Here is a 20,602-nt window from a genome sequence, read left to right as displayed (position 1 = left end):
ACATCATCTACTTACTGGCACATTTCTTGACAGTGGCAGAAGTGTAAGAAAAACAGAGTGAAAAGACTCAAATGTTGTGGCTTCGTGGAGCAATTCAGGGACCTCTTGTGTGAGGGACAGTTTGAGGAGGACAAAGCCTGAAGGAGCTGTCCTGCCTCACAAGCAATGCTTTGCCTTCAAGGCCACGACTACATCTTGCAGGTACTTTGTGCCAAGTGTCACCTTTCCACACCAAGCTCCCAGAGCACTCACAGTGTGATGAGACTGAAAAGTGCGGGAAGCCCTGAAAGACACAAGGGCAGCTTCACCATTTCTGTGAGTCACGAGCACAAGGGGGAAGACCTTTTACTTGCAATAAAGAGTACGGGGGCAGGAAACAGGATAGTCTAGTGGGTACCAGCCCCTTCCTTGTATAAGCTGTGTCTAGGAGGAAACTTGCAGGAAACTGAAGAAAGGGAGAAGGTGCATGACCAGTGTATGAGAGAGGGACTCAAACTGTTCGGTGAAATCTTGAACTAATTAAAAAATAACATAGGCCTGAAGTTTTGTAAGACTGGTAGGGCAAATGTTGGCTCTGAGGGTTTTTTTTTTAAAGACTTCAAGTTCTGCACATCATGTCTTAACACAGAATATGTACAAGCACAAGACTGACATTGCATGAAAAACCATTAAATACATTCATTTTGGATTTAGAATGAGTCAAGAGCAACAGCAGTATGCTGAAAGTTGTATGCTACAATATTCATTGATGAAACTAGTAAAGAAACAAGAACTTTCCTTTCTTGGACAAGAAAGTAAAAGGTGACTGTTAAATTTCCTGTGTAGTTAAAAAACTCTGAAGCTTGAACACCAGTAGAGAAGATGCTGTGGAACTGGCAGAGAAGCATTTGGGATCACAAATGTGTGTGACAAGGAGCGTGTCAGTGTATTCACGGTAGTGCAGAGTGGAGGAGCCTGGAGAGGATGCAGGAGAACAATGAAATAAATCCTTAATTTTATATGAGATGCTGTAGCCAGAGGACAAAAGCAAAAGTGACATCAGCACAATCAGAAGACAGAAGCCAAAACAGAGCCGACTAACACAGACAGTTGGAGGAGAGTGAACAGAAGCACAAAGATGTTATGCCTTCTGGTATTTAAAACTACTGCTCTCTGGAAACTTGTGGATCTTTTTGCTACACTACTATAGGAGAAAACAACTATGTCTCCTTTCCTCTATTGTGCAAATAGAAGCTTCCCATGAAAGTGATGCTAACTCAGAAAAAAACTTCTTCAAAAGCTTGTAAAACCAATGGGACGGTTGGTCTCCACAATGAGTGTTTGCTGGAGATCTAAATATAATAAACAGATGCAATGAATTCAAAATGAGAAACTGTTCAATTCTAAGCAGAAATTATCTGCTCTGGAGAATCATCCCTCCAGTTCACAGCCAAATGTTTTCATTGGTGTTGTAACTACATCCAGACTGTCTAAACACACTCTCCCATCCTCCTTTATAGAGACCTTGCAAGTGATTATGTGAATCTAGATGGTCTCTTTGTAGGCTGCTTTGGAGAGCAGCTTGCCACCAGTGTAGGCTGAGCCACAGTTCACCTCTTCTCTGGGTGGGAGCAATGCTTACTGATACAGGCAGCACTGGACACCACCCGAAGCAGCCGCAAACTTTGCAAAAGAGCATCTAGAGTCACCCCATTACCATACACCTCTTATTCCACCTGAGAATTTCACTACTCCTTGCTCTCCGCTTCACTCCTGCGATGTAAAGGGACCATCACTCTCAGCATCGAGGCGGTTTCAGGCAGCAGAATGCTTTCATGCATTTCACACACCTGCCCATGGGATCCTCCAAACAAGAGTAAGGCAGGGAGGAATGGACAGGGCTGAGATCTCAGAAACTGTCACTCTCTGAGAAATGTCAAAACATATCAAGAAATTAGATATTGCCTTGGTTTTCTCCAACAGAAGTAAATGCGCTTTCTAAGTACAGAAGAGCCTATGCTAACAGGTACTTAGATAATCTGCAAACCCCATCATTCATACATTAAATACTTCCTTTTTCTATATTTTAGCAAAGATTTAATAGCAGTATTTACTAGTGAGGTATCTGATTTTGGATCACATTACTTTTGCAAAATATTGTCCCAATCTTCTATAACATAGCATAGGTAATTAAAAGTAGCAATGCTCATCAAATAAATGAACTAAGGACACTCATGTATTTTTCCTTGCCTTATGAGCTGTAATTAGCAGTCAACTGCTAGTTTGCAAAATTCATATGTAGCTTTCTTTATAATTTTCTCATGACAGATATTCACTGGCACAACCTCTCTGTTTCAGTCTCTCGAGTTATTTAGGAAACCCTGAAAACAGCTGCAGTTCAAGGAAGACACCAAGTCCTCCATCCTCATGCCATTCTGGTAATGGGGCTGTGGTAAGAAATGGATATAAACTGGCACTTTGGAAGAAAGCAGTCTCCAGCCTTCACTTATGAATTCTCTGTCAGCAAAGCCAGCTTAAGGGCTGTATCCATTTCCATCTGCCTGTTACATCCCCTCAGCTGAGCCAGTTCAGGTGTTTGTGCAGCCATATCTTATGCTCCACAGATAAAAGAGGGTTTTTTTGAGAGTTTTTTGACCATTTCACTGATCTGGCTGGGGAACAGTTAAAGAACCAGCAGATCTGGCACAACTGAGCTTTGTATTTTGCTAGGAGGCATGGGTAAGGGAAGAGCAGCAGCTTCCCAGGTAGGCTGGATCAATGAGCAGCAACCAACTGGGGTCACAGTCCTAATTTTCCCAAATTTTCTCTCAGAAACATCAGCAAAGAGAACAAAAAAAGAGCCTTCCTATCAGTTCTGTGGAAACCTGAACTTCCTTGGAAACGCCCAGAAAAATGTATTCAAATTAACTCTATGAGTCTCTACTTAGTGCCTATCTCTACCTTTTAAAGACATTTCAATGTCAATTTTCAGACTCAGACACACAGGCGAGCTGCAATGGGATGACAAGTTATCATGTGTCAGAACACTCATTGCCAGTGACAAATGTGAGCTAATACTTGCCAATTTATCCAGCGACGAAAATTACCCTGAAGTAATAGAAATTGCTTTGCATTTGCCACAGGACAAGAGCATGCAATAGACAGAAATAGATCACAGATGTGTGGAAGTGTGACAACTTCTTACCTCAAGATGACTTCCTCATGTGTCACAACCTTTGTTCAGAATTAAATATTACTTTGATCTGACTCAGCTTACTTTGTTTTGGAAGTGAGTCAAATTCATTTTAATTCTAGGTGAGAGAGGCCAAACAGAAGATGTGTGCTTTAACTAAGCCACTTTAAATTCCCAGTGACTTCATATAAACTAAGTTGAAAAACTATGGACAAATCCTCAAAACAGAAGTAGGTCCTCTACATCCTTTTTCACCTCTTATTTTCCCAAAATCACATTTTTTCTATCATAGAATAAATGGAATTAGTGTGATAGGTGTTTTTTCCCTAAATTCAATTAAAAATTATAATAATTATTGCTACTAATTTGTCATATCTATTACAGTATGTCTAAATACCACTACAGTCTGCATTTGCAACTCTTTTCTAACTAAAAGATGAGTCACTGTGCACTGTCAGTGCTCCGTAATCCAGGAAACATCAGCCTACATGACTGAACATTGCTCAAGCTAAACAGTAAACTCACCCTGTATTCGAGATTTCCTTTTGATTCAATGTCAAAAGCCTCTGTAAGTGGATTTGAATTTACTATGGTAGGAAGTATTTCAACACCTTCAGAAGACATTGGAGAAAGAGTTACATTAAAGGTATAAACTGAAACACCAGCTGCTGCATTTTCTTCAACAGTGCATGTTGCAGGTAAGCCCTTAAGCAACTGGGCTCTTCTTCCTGCAAGATGAAAATGAATGTAAAATTACTTTGGGGAATCTTAGGCTCGCAGGAGCACACAGCTTGTGCCAAGAGCCACTGTTAATGAGCACAAAATGGCCCAGTTCTCTTTTTGCTTATGAATGGTGGCATTGCATGGTAGAAAATCCAGTGCTCATGGCAAAAAACCCCAATCTTTTCTCTAATTCAGTACTATATACTATACTATACTATACTATGCTATGCTATGCTATGCTATACTATACTATACTATACTATGCTATGCTATACTATACTATACTATACTATGCTATACAATACAATACAATACAATACATCTGGAGCGGCTGATGTCAAAGTAGTATCGTTACTGCATCTTTTGCCCTCATATATGCCTTTATATAGAAGCAAAGAAACTCAATGTGTTTCTATTATTTCATTTAGGTCTGTGGATCACTGATCTCCCTGGGATTACTCTGACATTTATGGAAAAAAAAAGCCTTGGAGATGGTCTGCAGGTGGGTGAGATGCAGGCTGGGATGTGGGAGATGGTGAGTTGGAACTGCCTATAAGAGCTTGTCTGAACAGGTCGCACTGACACTCTGGTAGGACTGAGATCAGTTGAGCTGTTACTGATTTATGTCAGTGGAAGCAGGATTCAAGGAAGGACTGAGTTTTAATCCATGTTCTTGTAGACTTTGGAAAACATCATCAACAAAAATCACCCATACAAATGAGACTCAGCTGAGAGGGGCTGCTGGGGATACATTTCTATAAGTGGAGCTGAACTTTAAATATAATCTCCTGTGGATAGTACCTGATGAATCCAGTTCCCTCAGCAAACCACAATTCATTAATGGAAACCATTCATGAAATCAATGAAATAATTTATAACATTTAGAAATGCAGAAAGGAGTTGCTATTTTTATATTCTCTCTAAAGATTTCATTGTCTGTTTATTCAGGATTTGTCTTTCTAAATCACAACCTCTTACTTCTTGTTCTTTATTTTTAACTGAAATTTTTGGTACTGCATCTAAATGGCTTCTCCTTCCAATTGACTTCACAGAAGCCTTCCTCCCATATTCACAAGTTCTTGCTTACCTCCTTACTTTGGAGAGCAAAACATGCCTGAAGAAATTTAATACATTATTTAACAGAATTACCAACCCCAAACATTGACAAATGCTGAGTCCAAGACAACACAATCATGAGATTGGCTTTGAGAAGTACATGTATATTTAAGCCTTATTTATCTGTGATTTCTCAGTCTTTACAGTGTGCTTGAGCCACATTTTCAAGCTTTTCTCTCTCCATGATCATATAGGTTAGAAAAACGCTATTTTTCAAGAAAAGTTGAGTTTCACATGCAGTGTCCTGATCAGAGGTTTGAGGCCATCAGGAAAACCACCACAGGTTCCTGAGGGCTGGCAGAACTATTTCAGTTCTGAGAGCACAGTGACCATACCTGAGCAGCTTACTACAAGCAACACCAAGTGCTCCGTGAGCCACACAGACTGTAGTTGGAAGATCTGCTTTAAGTTGCTACTATGCACATATTCATATTGGCAAATGTCCCATGTTTTTACACTGGGCAAAGATGGTTATATTATCCTACTAATATTCTCCACAAATGTTTAGTCCTGTTTTGTTACCCATTCTACTACATCAAAGAGAAATGTTATCAATTTTTGAAAGGAGAATACGGGAGTATTAATACTAGATGCTGTTTGTCAGAGAGCTGACCTCCTCTCCCACGCTAACACTGTCACACTGAGAAGTGGCTACTGCACACAAAGTGCCTCATCCAGCAAAATGTCTTAGCAAGGAGTCATATTCTCTTTTTCACCACACTGCTGTAACCACAGAGCTCAATCTATTTCAGTAGGAAAATAATTGTTACTTGATTGTTTCCATCCATGTCTGATCCCTAAATATGTATTATAAAGCTCCCAAGAGAAAGTATAACAGCCAACAGTGTTCTAATTTTAGCAGTGTAATGAAATCCTGTTCTTACCAGATACTACTCCCAGCAAAATGAGAAGAAGGAGCATGCTCTTCATCATCTTTACGACCCTGTCCTTCATGTTCCCAGGATGCAAACTGAAGGAAGATGATGGTATGTTTTCCCTACTTTACATCAGCTCCACCTAAATTCTTCTTCTTTGTCATGTTGTGGAGTGAGAAACGAAACAAAAGACTCGTGTCTCTAAGGGAGTTTCTAAACACTGCCAGCTTGTTTGCTTGTCAGAGAACTGCTCCTTGCTGACACTCCATCCATAGACCTGGGTCACACTTGAGAAAACAATCATTAGTAGTCCTTTCACTGCAATTATCTTATTTATTAAAGCATTATCAAAAGAATCTACTAAGTTCTAAATCTGGAAATACTGTGCTTCTTTCATCACTCTGGCAAATGAGGCGCTCTCCTCACACACCAGGATCAAATGTTCTTTCTTTATTACTGAACCAAGAATCTGAAGTTTTCTCATTTCTCTGGGTATCAGAGAATTACTCAGACCACACACCCGCATACCTGGAGGTAAGACTGCAGTATATGTACATGATGAAGCTGGCTTTGCCGTAGCTGTCTCAGGAATGGCATGGACTACTCTGCAAAGTGCACTGGCTCCCTTAGACCAGACATTTAGCCAGATAGCCCACAATACACTCATGCAATTTTTAATTCTTTTCTTTAGCTTAGGGCAATCCTAGAGTTTTTCCATAGAGCATAAGACAGGGGTGACACTAATAGTAGCCAAGCCATCCCTGGCACTCAAAGGTCACAATTTTTTGTCTATTTTCTTTCACTTAGGCTGGGTTTTGGGGGGGTTAGGCTGGGTTTTTTCCAACTTCTTTGTCATCTTTTCTTCCTTCTTCTGACAACCTACACAGATCTGCTTTCAGCAAGAGTTCAGTGTCCATCTGCATAAACCAGTCTTTTCTCCACACATCTTGTGATGAAGAGACTATAGAGGAATGTGGAAAACACGCATGGCAAAGGTGTCTGGAATGCACATGCGCTTGGAAGGCCAGCCTTTCCCCAGCTTCACCCGAAGTGCAATATTTCAGGTGCTATGTGAATAGCCGCAGAGTAGCTAATTCCTGTTTTCTCTAAAATATGCCTCTAGAGCTTCCTGATAAGCCTCATGGTTCAAGCATGTTGTGAGAAGAGACAGTAGAGGTGACCAAGGAGACAGGGGAGAGCCAAGTGTAGCAGACAGCGAGGGAGGAGGGTGCAGAGGGCAGCTCACACAGGTGGAGCAAGTCTGAGCAGAAAGGGCTCTGGCTCCTTCTTGCTTCAGTCACTGCCAGTATCTCCTAGTACCTCCCTTAGACCCCTCTTTTTCATAGTCCTCTGCTGAACAGATTTCTGTGGTTCTCTGATTCATCCTGCCAGGTTGTGAGGAATAAGGTGTAAAAGCAGCCAGAGTTAAAAGAGAGTGCTGAAGAGGCTGAAAATCAAGTAGAAAGTATATGCATATCATCAAATACAGAGCTGGTTAGGAACAGATGCGTTAGGAAAAGGTGAGCAAGGCAGAAGTTCCCTGGCGAGGCTGGCAACAGCAGCTCTACCACTGCAGGAAGGTCAGGAATGAGATTCCTGGGAACACAAAGCAGCTAGATGAAAAGAGGTCAAGGCAGTGCAAGCAGAATGCCATCAGGAAGCTTGCAGGCAAAATAGAAGAAAGAAAAATTAATTGGAGCAAATGAAAAGGTCAAGGAATAAACTAGTGTTTTAAATCGCTCCTTGTTTTTCAAGATGATTTGAAACCTCTAAAACAGAGCAGTGCAGAAAAAATGCACTTCTGAAAAAATGTCTTCTGAATTATCAGGTAGGGTGGAGAATGTGAGGAAGATGCTACATCTTCCAAGAAATTAAAGAATCTCGGTTGCAGGGGAAAGACCAACAGATTGGAGTGTGAGAGACTGCACTGGTCTTAGATTGGGATGCACAGAGAAAGAACATGGGAAGTGAGGGATATCGGGTGGGACAGAGCAGAACTTGATGGGCAAGCTTTCAACTGCCTGTCCTCGGGAATGTGAGGGATTTTAACAGAGGCCAGCTTCAGAGAAATAGCCTGCTTGCATAACAAAATGTGCAGGTTCAGGACATTAATCTTTTTTCTTTACATTTAATTCTCAATTGACTTCCAGTCTGTCAAGAGGAAAGAAATGCTCTCTCACTTTTCAAATGCTTCAGAGGTTCAAGACATAATTTTCCTATTAACAGCTATTTCAGCCAGAGTAGTGACTCTCTTGTGCTTAGCCAGCTCACAGGAAAGGAGATATTTTGCTCTTACTGTGGTAATTATTCACCAAAAATTGAGCAACCTAAGGAGAATTTTCACACAACTGATCAAACTCCAGTCCAAGAATATTTATTATTGTTATTTCATGAATTAAATTACCTGGACTGTCAGGTTTTATTTTCATCTCTTTTCTCTTTAAACAGTACAGCTGCTCCATCTGCTGCCTTGGTAACCTTTCCTAAAATATTAAAAGAGTACCTTAGCATCCTACACCAAAAACTTATGCACCATTTCATTTGATTTCTCAGCTAAAAGCTTCCTCTGTACCATTTGTGAGTGACAAGATCAAACTAAAAGTCATGAGTACTACCCAGGCTACCTTAACCTCACCTGATGCAGTCCCAGCTTAGTAAGGTTAGTAACACATGCAATTATGCAAAAAAATCCCAACAGATATCTGGGCCATCTATTTTCTAGCATTGACTTGTAGACACATAAACCCACTAGTCACTTCCTTGATAATTAACTCGAGGTGTCTGTTAATAAGAAGTGGTTCCATCACACCAAACCTTTTTTTGGGATCTGGATTTAACTAAATGACAGCCTAAAATCTGGGTGGGTACACACAGAAGTCTGAAAATATTTCTGTTGTCAGTGCTGAAAACAAATTCCCCAGTGCTCCAGCAGTTACACACTCAAGAGATTAAAGCATTTGTCAGAGATTAAGGAATCCCAGGAGTCTGTCTTTTGCCACAAAGAATCTGAGCACTTATTTCAGAGGGATATGGGTATGTAAGGCATTAAGATAGTGGAGATTGTTCTGATCCTTCCCATTCCCTCTGCTTCATCTTGACAAATGTGGACTGAGGCAGACAGATGATTACAAGGACATAAGTTCAAGAAAGCTCCAGATGTACTTGAATCCTCCCTACAAAGAGGTGAAGTGACTTCTCGAAGGCCACACAGAAAGTACAGAAAAGCCAAAGTGCTTGATCAAAGCTCAATCATGACAACTGTAGGACACCATAAGTGTAAAAAGCACATTGTTGCCAAATGTTTTTCTCTTTAAGAAGTTCTTCTGTTGCTTAAAAATATTACATTTTCTTCACTGCTAACACGACATGGAAGTCAGTGAAAAACAAGCTTCAATATTCATTCACCTGAGCAGAAGGAGATGTTATCAGCAGCTAATTTGTGTTTTGTCATTCAAAATCAAAAAAACATGGTGGTGTAGAACATCCAATACCTGTGAGAAATGATGTCGCTTGTCCACACCAGTCACATATGACTCATGAATTTTAATCGCGTGACCTGTCTTCCAAAAAAAAGTCCTAGTGCAAGTAAAGCTTTAGTGAAAATTGTGTCACGACAAATGAAGTCTTCTTTCAGAGTTTACTGGATCAGGGTCTGAACCCATGTGGCAACACTTTGTACCTCATGATACAATATTTGCTACATATTACAAGTTTGCCTGTTATTGTAATTGCTTGGCCACCTGGACTGATTGTTAAATATATAAACAAGGATGTGAAGTATCAAATGATGCAAACGCAACAAGAAAGAATGCTCTGGGCAAATATGGATACAGAAACTCTGAGGTTTCTATGCACACAGCGTGATGCACTTCACTTAAGTATTTTAATACATCACTAAGAATTACTTAAACAGGCCTTTGTATCATGAAATCTACTATATATTGCTTATTTTATCAACAAAAGGATTTGATTCTATGTTGCAAAAGCAACCTTACATTTTAGCACAAATGAAGTATTTTCTGTTGGTTTTGGCGGAGGAGAAAAGGGTACAGAATTAACAGAAAAGAGCAGGGCTGGCACAGGGGGAGGGCTCAGGTGATGGAGTTTCACTTGGAGGTGCACAGGTTCCTCCATCCTTCGAACAGGGGGAGTGAGAATAATTCACTACTTCCTATCAGTGTGAAATATTGTTTGTTTATGGTTTCCAGAACTTTGAGACCTTCAGTTGGGCTATGTAGCTCTCCAGGGGAGCAGAGTGGGGGTGTGTGATAAGAGAAGGGCACGTAGCCCTGGATGCACTCTGGTTTCGCTTGGGCTGCCAAGGCTGTGGTGAGGACTGACCTGTGCCAGGTCCTTGAGGTACCACAGTGTATCGTAGGCACCTTTGTTCACCCCTCTCAAGGGCTGCATTTCCCCAGAGGCACTGATCAGAAGTAGCTCTGTATTTTCCTTCTTTAATTTTTAAATCAGATATAGTACAAAACAATAGCAAATCTCTACCTCAGCTGCTTGCCTTCTACTTGATTCTACTTTTCCCTGGTCCTCATCCTTTTCTGTCTCATAACTCCAGAGTTCCAATGAATTTTGCTTCAAGCCCCAAAGGGCACTGAATTGACTAATTTCTCCTTAGCAGATTGTAGCCCAAGGATAGCCCTTTGCTAGAAGAGGATGTTCTCCTCCAGGATTTCACATGGGGAAGCCAATGAGGGAAAAAATAAATACTGCTTATGCCTCCTGGCATAGGCTTCCCCTGGGGAAAATGCCTTCTGCCCTCTTCTGTAACTGTACTTGGCATCTAGAAGACGGGTAAGGGAGTAAAGAAGGACTTTTCACTCTCTTCCCCATTTGTTTCATAGTACAAGCTGCAGTCTGGCTGTTGGACTGAAGTGTCTGAAAGAGGACAATACTCTTTTATGCAGGACCTTAAATAACTGTAAGGTGACTGCTCAGGACTCTGTGCTTCTGAAGTTCCTGTGACCTTCTCTCCCCATCAAATGACTGCCCATAAGCTAACTGATGGTAACTGCAGCTGCACAGAGTCTTAGTCCTAATAGTACCATGGATCAGACAGCATGCAGCAGCCTAATACCGCCTGTAGGTCTGGTGTATCATTTCTGTTTCTGCTCCATTTTCTTGTTTAGCAATACTCAACACAGTAGTACCACAATTTACTCAGCTATGTGAGGACACAAGGACAGAGACTTGTGAGGCACAGAATTGAAGCTGGAGCTGTAAGAAAGTGAAGGGAAATGGTGGAGAAATCAGATCTCTGCTGGGAAAGTTGAGGAGTGGAAGGAAGGAAGGAGAGAAGGAAGGAAGGAAGAAACAGATTGAGTATGTGAGGCTGGGGTCCTGATCTGAGGACATGGAGATGTGCAATAAGAGGATAGGGGAGGCAGTGGATGTGGTTTTGGGATCTTTGCTCTAAGAAGCACGTGGCAGAACAGCTGTGGCAACACAGACATAGGTTTATAAGGCAGAAGAAAGGTTGTGTGGTGGAGTGAATGGGAAGTGGCAGGCACCAGTTTGAAGAGGAGGCTTGGGTGGTTCTATCACAGTAAGGGGAAAAAAAAATATAACTTTTCCACAATAAGTTGAGTTTCTACTTCAATATATGGCCTGGGACGTATGTTGTCTAAAGCCATTCTTGGAACCTTTCTACATTTGGGTAGCACTACTATTTCATCTAGCCTATCGGAAAATAATTGTAATAATCCTGTTCTCACAAAGATCAATGACAAGCCTGATTTTGAAAGGAGAGATTTCAATAGGCCTGGCCTGAGTAAAGTTGCCCAATGGTAAACAAAATCTTAGTCACACAAAGGAGACAGATGCAATACTCATCACCAGCTCTGTTCCTTGCTGCCTGTAAGCTCAGTGACTAGAGAAAGCCTTTAGAAATATCACACAGGGAAAGGGCCCAATGCGTCTAGATACAGACACAGAATCACCTTTTTACAATTGCTGAGTTCAGGTTATGCTTATTTTATCTGAGAGCAAACATTAGTGGAAAAAGTAAGTCACTTACAAGCATTGTATCTGAGTAACGGCTTGACTGAGTCTGCCACAACATTAATATGCAAAAGGCAGGAGGAAAGCAACGCAATACTCCAGATGTAGATACTTCTTGCCTGTGGATTTGAGCATCAACATAATGGAACAACCTGAGACCACAAGAGCTTTCTTAATAAAATAGAAGCTGCCACACAGTAAGCGTGCTGTCCAATAAATGTTTTGACAGAGAACTGCAAAACTGTAAAGGTAGGTGGGTGAATACACAGAGACAAGAAAAAAAATACAAAACTAAAACCAACCTCTGCAGCCCTGATTGACCTCAGTCACATAAAATCTGGCTGTTATGAGCTTCATGAGTGATAACAAACAAACAGGGTCAGAATATGTCCCTTTGCCTTGTATCACTCCCCTGACCATTGCTGGAGCTGAGGGAATATTGCCATCTAGTGCCACGCAGAAATCCAGCTGTCTACACAGAAAAGAGCCATTTAATTTGTGTAGGCAATGGTTACAAAGCATACTGAAAACCAGGGACACTATGTGCCAGGGACATCATTTTGGTCAGTGTCTGTGCCAAGCTTGTTATTGAAAATGGTACATTTTCTCCTTTAAAAAAATGACTGTGTGTTGTGGGAACTGAGTCATAATGCTTTGGAGGACAGACCTGTTCACAGTCATTCAGAGGTTGTGAAAGAAGAGCAAAAGTACTCATACAATGCTTTAGCAAGTAGCAGTAAGAATGATGGGATGTTGTTGAGGATATTTATCTTACCTGCCTTGAAATAACTAAAACATAGACCTGCATATGTTGATGTCATATAGTCACCCTAGCCTTCTACTGGACACAACCAGTGTGCCCACCTTTAGCTGTCACTTTTAGGATGGGAAGCACTGTACTTCTGACAGGTCTGCTTCTCCACAGTGGCAATAAAGGGGGTTTGGGATGGCGAGCTCTGGTGTTCAGATCCCTCCAACCACTAGTGCCTACCTCTCTGTACCATTTTTTAACTAGGTGGGCAATAATTTTGATGAGCTGTTGGTGGAAAAATAAATACCACTTTCAGACTCCTAAAACCTATGATCCCAGCTGCGTGGTTCTCATTCAGGCAAGGGGACACGTACTCACACAAGTTCCCACTGACCACAGAAGAAACAAACGCTGGCCCATGTCAGATGGCATTCGCTGACAGGCAGGCACACCAGGCCATAACATTTTATCTTCACCTCTGTGTGTGGCAGCATCATGAACTTCCTTCCATTGCCATGCCAGAAAGAGCCCTTCAAGGTGACAGAGCAGTTCAGCTCCCCTCAGCCAAGACCCTGCTGAGCCAGAGATGATGTTTTTTTTAATCAGTGCATATGTCTGAGATACTTTTAATGAGGCCATCAGCTCACTTCTCTATGTTACCAAATATGTGCCAGATTATAACAATTTTCAGTCACTGCCCATCTGGAGCAGATTCAAACCAGTGGCTGATTTTCAAAAGCAATTTGAAAATCAAAATCAATTAAGCAATCAAATCTTTGAGCTGCAAATAATGTCCAGATTTTCAAGCCAGCAGCGTAATGTTTATATATGTTGACTTTAAATTACTTAAATGTCCCACCAGTACCTCTGAGTTAATTGCCATGTTATTGCTCATGGTTGTGACTTTCCCACTATTTCTATCCACTAACCATGTAAAGAAAAGAATTAAATCACGGAGGGAATCAGAGTCAATAATGTAAAATAATATTATTTTTCAGCCTGAGAAGGGTTAGAATATTTGAGATACCCACTACTCCATTTTATTTTAAAAATATTAATCCAAATTAAGCAAGAGGCTGCTAAATTAATTTACTTGTATTTTTTAAATCTATTATTTCACGCCATCAAATATAGATCCTTACAGACACTTTTTTTTCCTTTTCTATGCAGATTTTCAATATGATGCAAAAAATGTGTATCTCAAGTTCCCCCAAATGAGGAATTATTTAGGTACTAAAACCTCTCGCAATAATAATAGTGTATAAAGTTACGGATGTCAAACTCTGAGAGGATTTTTAGGGGTTTAGGGATTTTTCTTTGCTTTAGAGCGACGTTCACTTAGGAAAGTCCTCACATGTGATATTAGAAAAGATGTAGAGTATGTGAGCTGTGCCAAGCGTCCACAAACAATGTAGAATTAAAATTCCACCTAAAAAGGAACCTGAAAAGTAAGGATTGTAGATTTATAAACACATTTTAAAGCACCTATACATGTGGCTTCCTAAACCCTTCAGTTTTATCAAATGTGACTTTCTAAAACCCTCACTCTCATCATCTCAGTTCCCCCTAATTGATTAGCTAAAAAATCACAGAATCATAGAATGATTTGTGTTGGAAGTAACCTCCAAAGGTCATCTAGTCCAACCCCCTGCAATGAACAGGGACATCTTCACCCAGATCAGGTTGCTCAGAGCCTAGTCCAACCTGACCTTCTGTGTTTCCAGAGATAGGGCATCTACCACCTCTCTGGGCAACCTGGGCCAGTGTTTCACCACCCTTATTGTAAAAAATTTCTCCCTCATGTCCAGCCTGAATCTCCCCTTCTTTAGTTTAAAACCCTTGTCCTATTGTAACAGGCCCTGCTAAAAAGTCTGTCCCCACCTTTCTTATAGTCCACAATGAGGTCTCCCCAGAGCCTTCTCTTCACCAGGCTGAACAACCCCGACTCTTTCAGTTAACAGCTTCCAAGAATTTATACCAAGAAGCTGGCAGCAAATTCTGGAACTCCCCTCTACCTCTTGGCCCATGGGGGCACAGACTGACCTTTCAGATGCAACATACAGTCAGCTGATTTCCTCGGGCCTGAGATGAAGGGCAGCTCAGACAGTTTGGATGTTCTAGGCAGGCAGGAAAGGATTACTAATATTAGCTCAATATCTTAATTGTGGTTCTTAAGAGGCTGTGTACTTGCCTAGAGCTGCATCCAGCACAAAGCTCTCACGGACTTCACTGGGATCGGGATCAGCCTTTGAGATTTGAAGGAGCTGGGCAAGTGACAGGAAGGATGGATATCTTCCCTGCTGGTACAAACTAAAGCGGCTCTACTGACATTTGCACCAGACAAGATTACGCCCAGACATGCACGATTTTACAAAGCTATGGCATAAAATAAATTCACGAATTGTTTTCCCATGCTAAGGGGCAGCAGTGAGATGACATGCCAAATCTCTTTAAGAATCAAGAGGATAATACCCCAAAACCTTCACACACCCAGCAGTCCAGCTGGGTGGACAGTCTTAATGCAAAGAAAGGTAATGCCCATACATGTTTAAAAACAGCACTTCTGCATGTTTTGTTTCAATTGACACTAATGGCAGACAGTGGGTTCTAGCTATTTTGCTTCACTGATATTTGCAAACATCTGAGAATGTTTCCTTGCATAAACCATTTTCCTGGGTACAGACATTTTTTCTTGACAAAACCAGCCTGAGCGTTACAGTCTGCTCTCAGTTGCTTCACATCAGCCCAGGTTGTGCCTGCACAACTGCTGGTGTTGCTGTGCAGAGAATTGGATCCATGAATTGATTCTGGATAATACTTGAGCTGAGTGGATGAGATGGCAAGAAATGAAAGACCAGGATAGGTGATCTGGGCAAGAAAGTGCCTGTGGAACTACAGGCTGAAACACTCACCTTATTTGTCTCCAGAGGATGGGAAGTAACAGTGGTCCAGGCTGTGTGATACACCATAAATGGGTTTTACAGACCCTGAAAACTCAAATGTTGTTGCTGTTTTGCGAATACAGAAACTCAGCCTTGCTTCTGCTTTTTTTTTAAAAGAAAAAAAAAAAGTGCTAAACATTATACTATTAGTTTTTTTTTGTTCAAATGAATTAAATACTCTGTGAAGTATCAAAGGGGCAGTCACCATGTCCTAGCTAAATGGTTTATTTGTGGCAAATTGCTTTCTATTCTTAAGCAAAAAGAATTTAATCAAGTGTCAGAAGCAAACTACATCTTGACAGATTAGCAGGGTTGCTGCTGTTAAAATAAATTTGTTGCCAGATTTGTTTACAAAACTTCTCTTTCAGGGATGGGTGAACTTCCTGGAATTTGCCAATCTTTTGAATAAATATTGTGGAGAATTTTTAAAATGAGAATTAATTAAACTTTTCCTCTGAGTACAATCCAGGCATGTTGCTCAGTGTAAAAAATTGCCTGCAAGCAAAGTGAAATATTTTCTGAAGTGGTGGAGAGACAAGGAAATCTGAGCACTCCCTTTCCTTTTCCAAATAAAATTTGGGATATAAGAACTAGGTCTAATACAAGAATTGTAATTTGTACATTAGATTTGATACATCCCTCTTACATTTTCTTCACAGTTCTGAACTGAGCTCAATAAGGTTTACTCCATCTTTCAAATCCCTCAGAGGTTTATTTTTCCAAGAGTCTTTTCACTTTGGCTGCTTCTGTACAAGATGTAGCAGACGAGTTCATTTCTGGATGTGGGGCTTTTTGATACTGACTCCTGTATATGATTTGTGTTACTTTAACAAATGCCTTTAAGTGTTAGTTTGGATGGGTGATATCACCATCTCAGGAAGAGATTAAGCTTAATATCATCCATTCATTCTGCTGGGATACCTAAAAAGAACAGATGATAAAATGCTCATTCTATCCGGGGAGAAAACAAAGGTAATATTTGCATCCTACCTTTTCCCTCACTGCAAGTTGAGGTTTTTTGTGGGACTTGGGAGGTTCTGTTATTTTTTTATGTGATCATGAGGAAAATACTTTTCAGTTATAAAACAGTCACTAAAGATCCCATTTATTAGAATGATTATGCTCTGGCTCCATTGTAGGGGAAATCCAAAGATGGTAACTCTTTTCTAATAAAGAGACAAACAAACCTCTCATTTAAACTACTTTTTTGTTGTTGTTTCTTGGTTTGTGTTTGTGGGTTGTTTGTTGTGGGGTTTTTTTGGTCAAATGCCACTAACCTGAGAAAGTAGTCCTTGACAAAAGCCTTCCACTGCTACCATTTGGAAGCTGTTTCTGGCAAAGCCAGTGGCAGATGTCTGTCTGGCAATGAACTGTCTGGCAACGGCAGCAACAACTTGAGGGACACCAACACCACTGTCCAGGTGAATTAAACACATGGGCTGTCAGTAGATCCTGCAGATTAGTTGCGAGTTCACAGACTTCACAGAAGAAACAGGATTTTAAAAGCATGTAGCATTCCAGCAGACAGTCTTCCTTTGATTCTTCAGGTGTCAAATCAGAAGGACTGATTCTTCACAGTTACCCTTCCCTAAAATATTTCCAGCTTTTGAAATTATCATGACAGGTATTAAAGGTTTGATCAGTCAGAGCTACCACACACTGCCGCTGTCCTAATTTAGTTAAACTCCACGGGGTCCATCCTTGCAAAGCCTGGCTGGGTGCATTTGAGCAGTGTTTCCCACGGTCATATGGATGAAGCTGCAAGTTGGCAGGATGGATAAGCATCTCCGTTTTAAAGACAGCCTCAAGCTTTTGCTTAAAGAGGCTAACACTGCCACTGACAACTAGGAAATCCTGGCAGATAGTCCACACGAAGATCTCTTTCTATATTTGCACAATGTCAAGCACATTATCAGCACTGAATAAATAATAATCATAGAAACCTGGAGTCAGCCAGGAAATAGCTGTGAATGAGACATTCATATTTTTTAAATTGAAACTGCAAGATTATCTTGTTATGATTCTGGGAAAACTGTTCTTTTCCTTTTTCCCAGTTGTTTTCTTTTCCTAAATAAAAAGAAATTCTAATGTTGCTGGTGAAGGTAAAAAAAAAAAAGTTTACTTGGTTCTGTATTACAAAATTACACTTCTGAAGTGTCCAGCCTGCTTAATACACTAAATCCCTTCAAGGGCCATAATGAAGAACAATCCTGATTTTAAATTCAAAGAATCCGTTCTAATTGGAAAAAACCAAACAAAACAACAACAACAACAACAAAGGAAATGCAATAGTAATGTATTATATGGGAGAAAGAGGGAGACCAGATCAAAAATACTTTCACCCAACAATCCTGCTCTTGACAATGTCTGGACAAAGTGAACTTCTGTCTATATATGGTTGAAACTCCATGTTAAAAAGGGATTTATATGAGTCATAAATCTTTATAACAATGAGAAAAATTCAGGGGGAATTCAATCTCCAGCTCTATAGAAATAATAATAAAGGGCAACTCTGTTTGGTAAAACAAGTTGAATTTGGTAACTCTTACTTAATTTAGACTCTTGACAAAAATTCAGAGGGGCTCTTACTTCACAAAATGATCAATTAGGTCTCCTTTTCTTTCGAGGTGTCGGGCTCCTATAGTATACTAAGGGTATTTCAAGACTGTATGTTCATGGTTACACATGAGAAGAAACATATTCTTAAAGTATTTTAAAATCTGCTTTTATAATTGCTGTGAGGAATACACATACAAACATATTTTTCCTGTATTGGTCACCTTTAACAGAAATAACAAAAAAGATCCGAGGAATGCCACAGTATAATCAAATTAGAATTAAGTTAGTCCAGAAGCATTTGTCAAAAGATATAATGGCAAGGATTATAAAGGAGAAGAATAAACTGAAAACACAGAATGCCAAAAATCACCATCTGCTGAGATGATGGAGTATCATGCTCAAAGCTGTTAAGGTGTTACTAGAGCTGTTGTGTGTTACAACATTAAACAGTTAATTGCAGTTCATGGGTTTTACTTAAAGGAGTGCGGACTGCTTTTTACCATAGCAACCACAAAAAAGAAATCTCTTAAAGCATGTCTGTAATGTGCGCCAACAAAAAAAGCAAAGAAAATAAATATATTTGGAATTCAGCATTTAAACTACAATTATTTGGAGAAATTCCTCTTTCTGAATTTACATTCAGTGTCCTGGAGAGAATAACGCACTCATTCCAAAATTACCAAAAGTCTTTCCTGAGGGACAAGAAGATGTATTTGATTCTTTATCTTATCTCACTAAGAGCTGCTAAGATGACTCCTGCTGCTTAGGTAAACAGAGTAGGGGAGTGAACCGATAGAAAAGAAAGGAAAACTTCTGTCTTCTCATTGATGTGTGGCCACTTGTGCTGCAGGCAGGGTGTGGGTATGAATGAACCAGTCAAGATCACATGTACGGGTGTTTACCCTTTGACACTCCAACCATTTCTGTTGCATGTCAGGTCAGCCCGCTTGTGCTCTTTTACCATGAGAAGGAAGTTACAGTGACATTGCTGATTGTTTAATCCCAGGTCAAGCCAAGTTTGAAAGGAAGACAGGAGAAATGTAAAGTAAAATGGTAAAATGACAGTGACATCATCATTCCTTAAATATTAACACATGACACATTGATACTGAAGGAACTTCTTCTTACCCATGTTCCCTTTTGAAATAAAATGCTGATGAGTTCAGCCATCTTTCCAGATGTGGTTCAGTTTCGATGGAATAGTTATTTTGATGTATGATTCTTTTTCTTTGCAAGGCTGGATAGCTGTAGGGGCAGCAGATCAGAGAGGCAGCTTAGCAAACTACCTGGAGCAGTGCTCTAAAAGGTGAGACAGGCAGGTGAAGAGCAAGGAGAAAGAGGGAGGTCCTGCTGGTTGCTGTGCCCAGAGGATACACTGAGCGCAGGAGACAATAGGAAGGATTGCATTTCACCAGCCCTGAACTAACTAAAGGTTTGGATAAGGAAATGTTTTTAAAACATCTATTGTAACTGCTGAAAACAATTATGTCTGTGGTATCTGCCAAGCCTCATAATAATCTGCTGTTGTTTTAAAAGTGTGTAAGGGAAATTTTGCAAAATCTAGGACCAATAATCCCATGGCTGACACTGCATGCTCTTAGACTCTTACACCACAAATGTAGTGTGAGAACTAAACGGAACAGTTGGCTACATTAAGATTCAGACTGACAAAGACAGACTGCAGGGGTTTTGTCAGCTGATGTAAAAATTTCCATAGGCAAAAACATTAAACCCTGAATAAGGAATTCACCCATATATGAGCACTTTCAGGACCTAGAGATGCACTTTGAGGTTTTTTTGTACAAATGCAGAACACAGATGTTCATGGCTCCATGCATCTGTAAGTTCTCCAAACGACACCATTTCTAGTCCCTCCAATGTAGACTCATCTCTCCATTTTAAGGAATATATATCATTCTGCCATTGATTGTTGTTTTTATCGAGAGACTGCTGTTAGCTTTTTTTAACACCACAACTCTGTTTACATATAGTCTCTAACTTTGTGTTTGTTTATAACAGCATGACATAGGTTTTGCTCCATTGGTTAAAAACAACTTTGGAAATATTTAAAAGTACCCAACTCTACTGTGACATCAACACATAATTCAACAAAATGCCACCACTTAAGCTAATAGATTTGACTGAGTTGTATCAACTGTGCTAATTACAATGATGCATGATGGCACAGAAAAAAAGGCTCCATTGTTCTTGTAAACAGAAGAGTAGACACCTCTCGCCATAGAGAACTAACAGTCAAAATACACTCGGACAGATAATCTTCTGCAAGATTTTTCAGCCCACTATACATAAAGACTTCTGATTTTGGTAGCCTTCCTATACCACAGGCTACAATTGTCATAGTATTTTGAAGTCAATAAAAGTTCCAACGCTGAGATTAAAAAAAAGTTCTTAACACAAAAGGAAAAACAGGCATTGTACTAGCAATTTTCAT

General features: G+C 40.2%; 1 protein-coding gene across 1 annotated transcript in view; it reads right to left on the bottom strand.

Moving 5' to 3' along the window:
• The window catches only part of CDHR3 (cadherin related family member 3), a gene marked incomplete at both ends in the record, with an annotated part of 37,887 nt that extends 31,922 nt beyond the window's left edge, over positions 1 to 5,965 (bottom strand). Inside the window, 2 exons of the mRNA XM_080357925.1 lie at positions 3,698 to 3,900; positions 5,896 to 5,965. Coding sequence (XP_080214051.1) covers positions 3,698 to 3,900; positions 5,896 to 5,965 — 273 coding nt within the window. The remainder of the gene's footprint in view (positions 1 to 3,697; positions 3,901 to 5,895) is intronic.
• Between the last annotated feature and the right edge of the window lie 14,637 nt (positions 5,966 to 20,602).

This window comes from Nesoenas mayeri (genome assembly GCF_963082525.1).
Source record: "Nesoenas mayeri genome assembly, chromosome: 1".
NCBI classification, from domain to species: Eukaryota; Metazoa; Chordata; class Aves; order Columbiformes; family Columbidae; genus Nesoenas; species Nesoenas mayeri.
The sequence above is the reverse complement of the archived record's forward strand: the minus strand, read 5'-3'. Positions and strand labels throughout refer to the sequence as shown.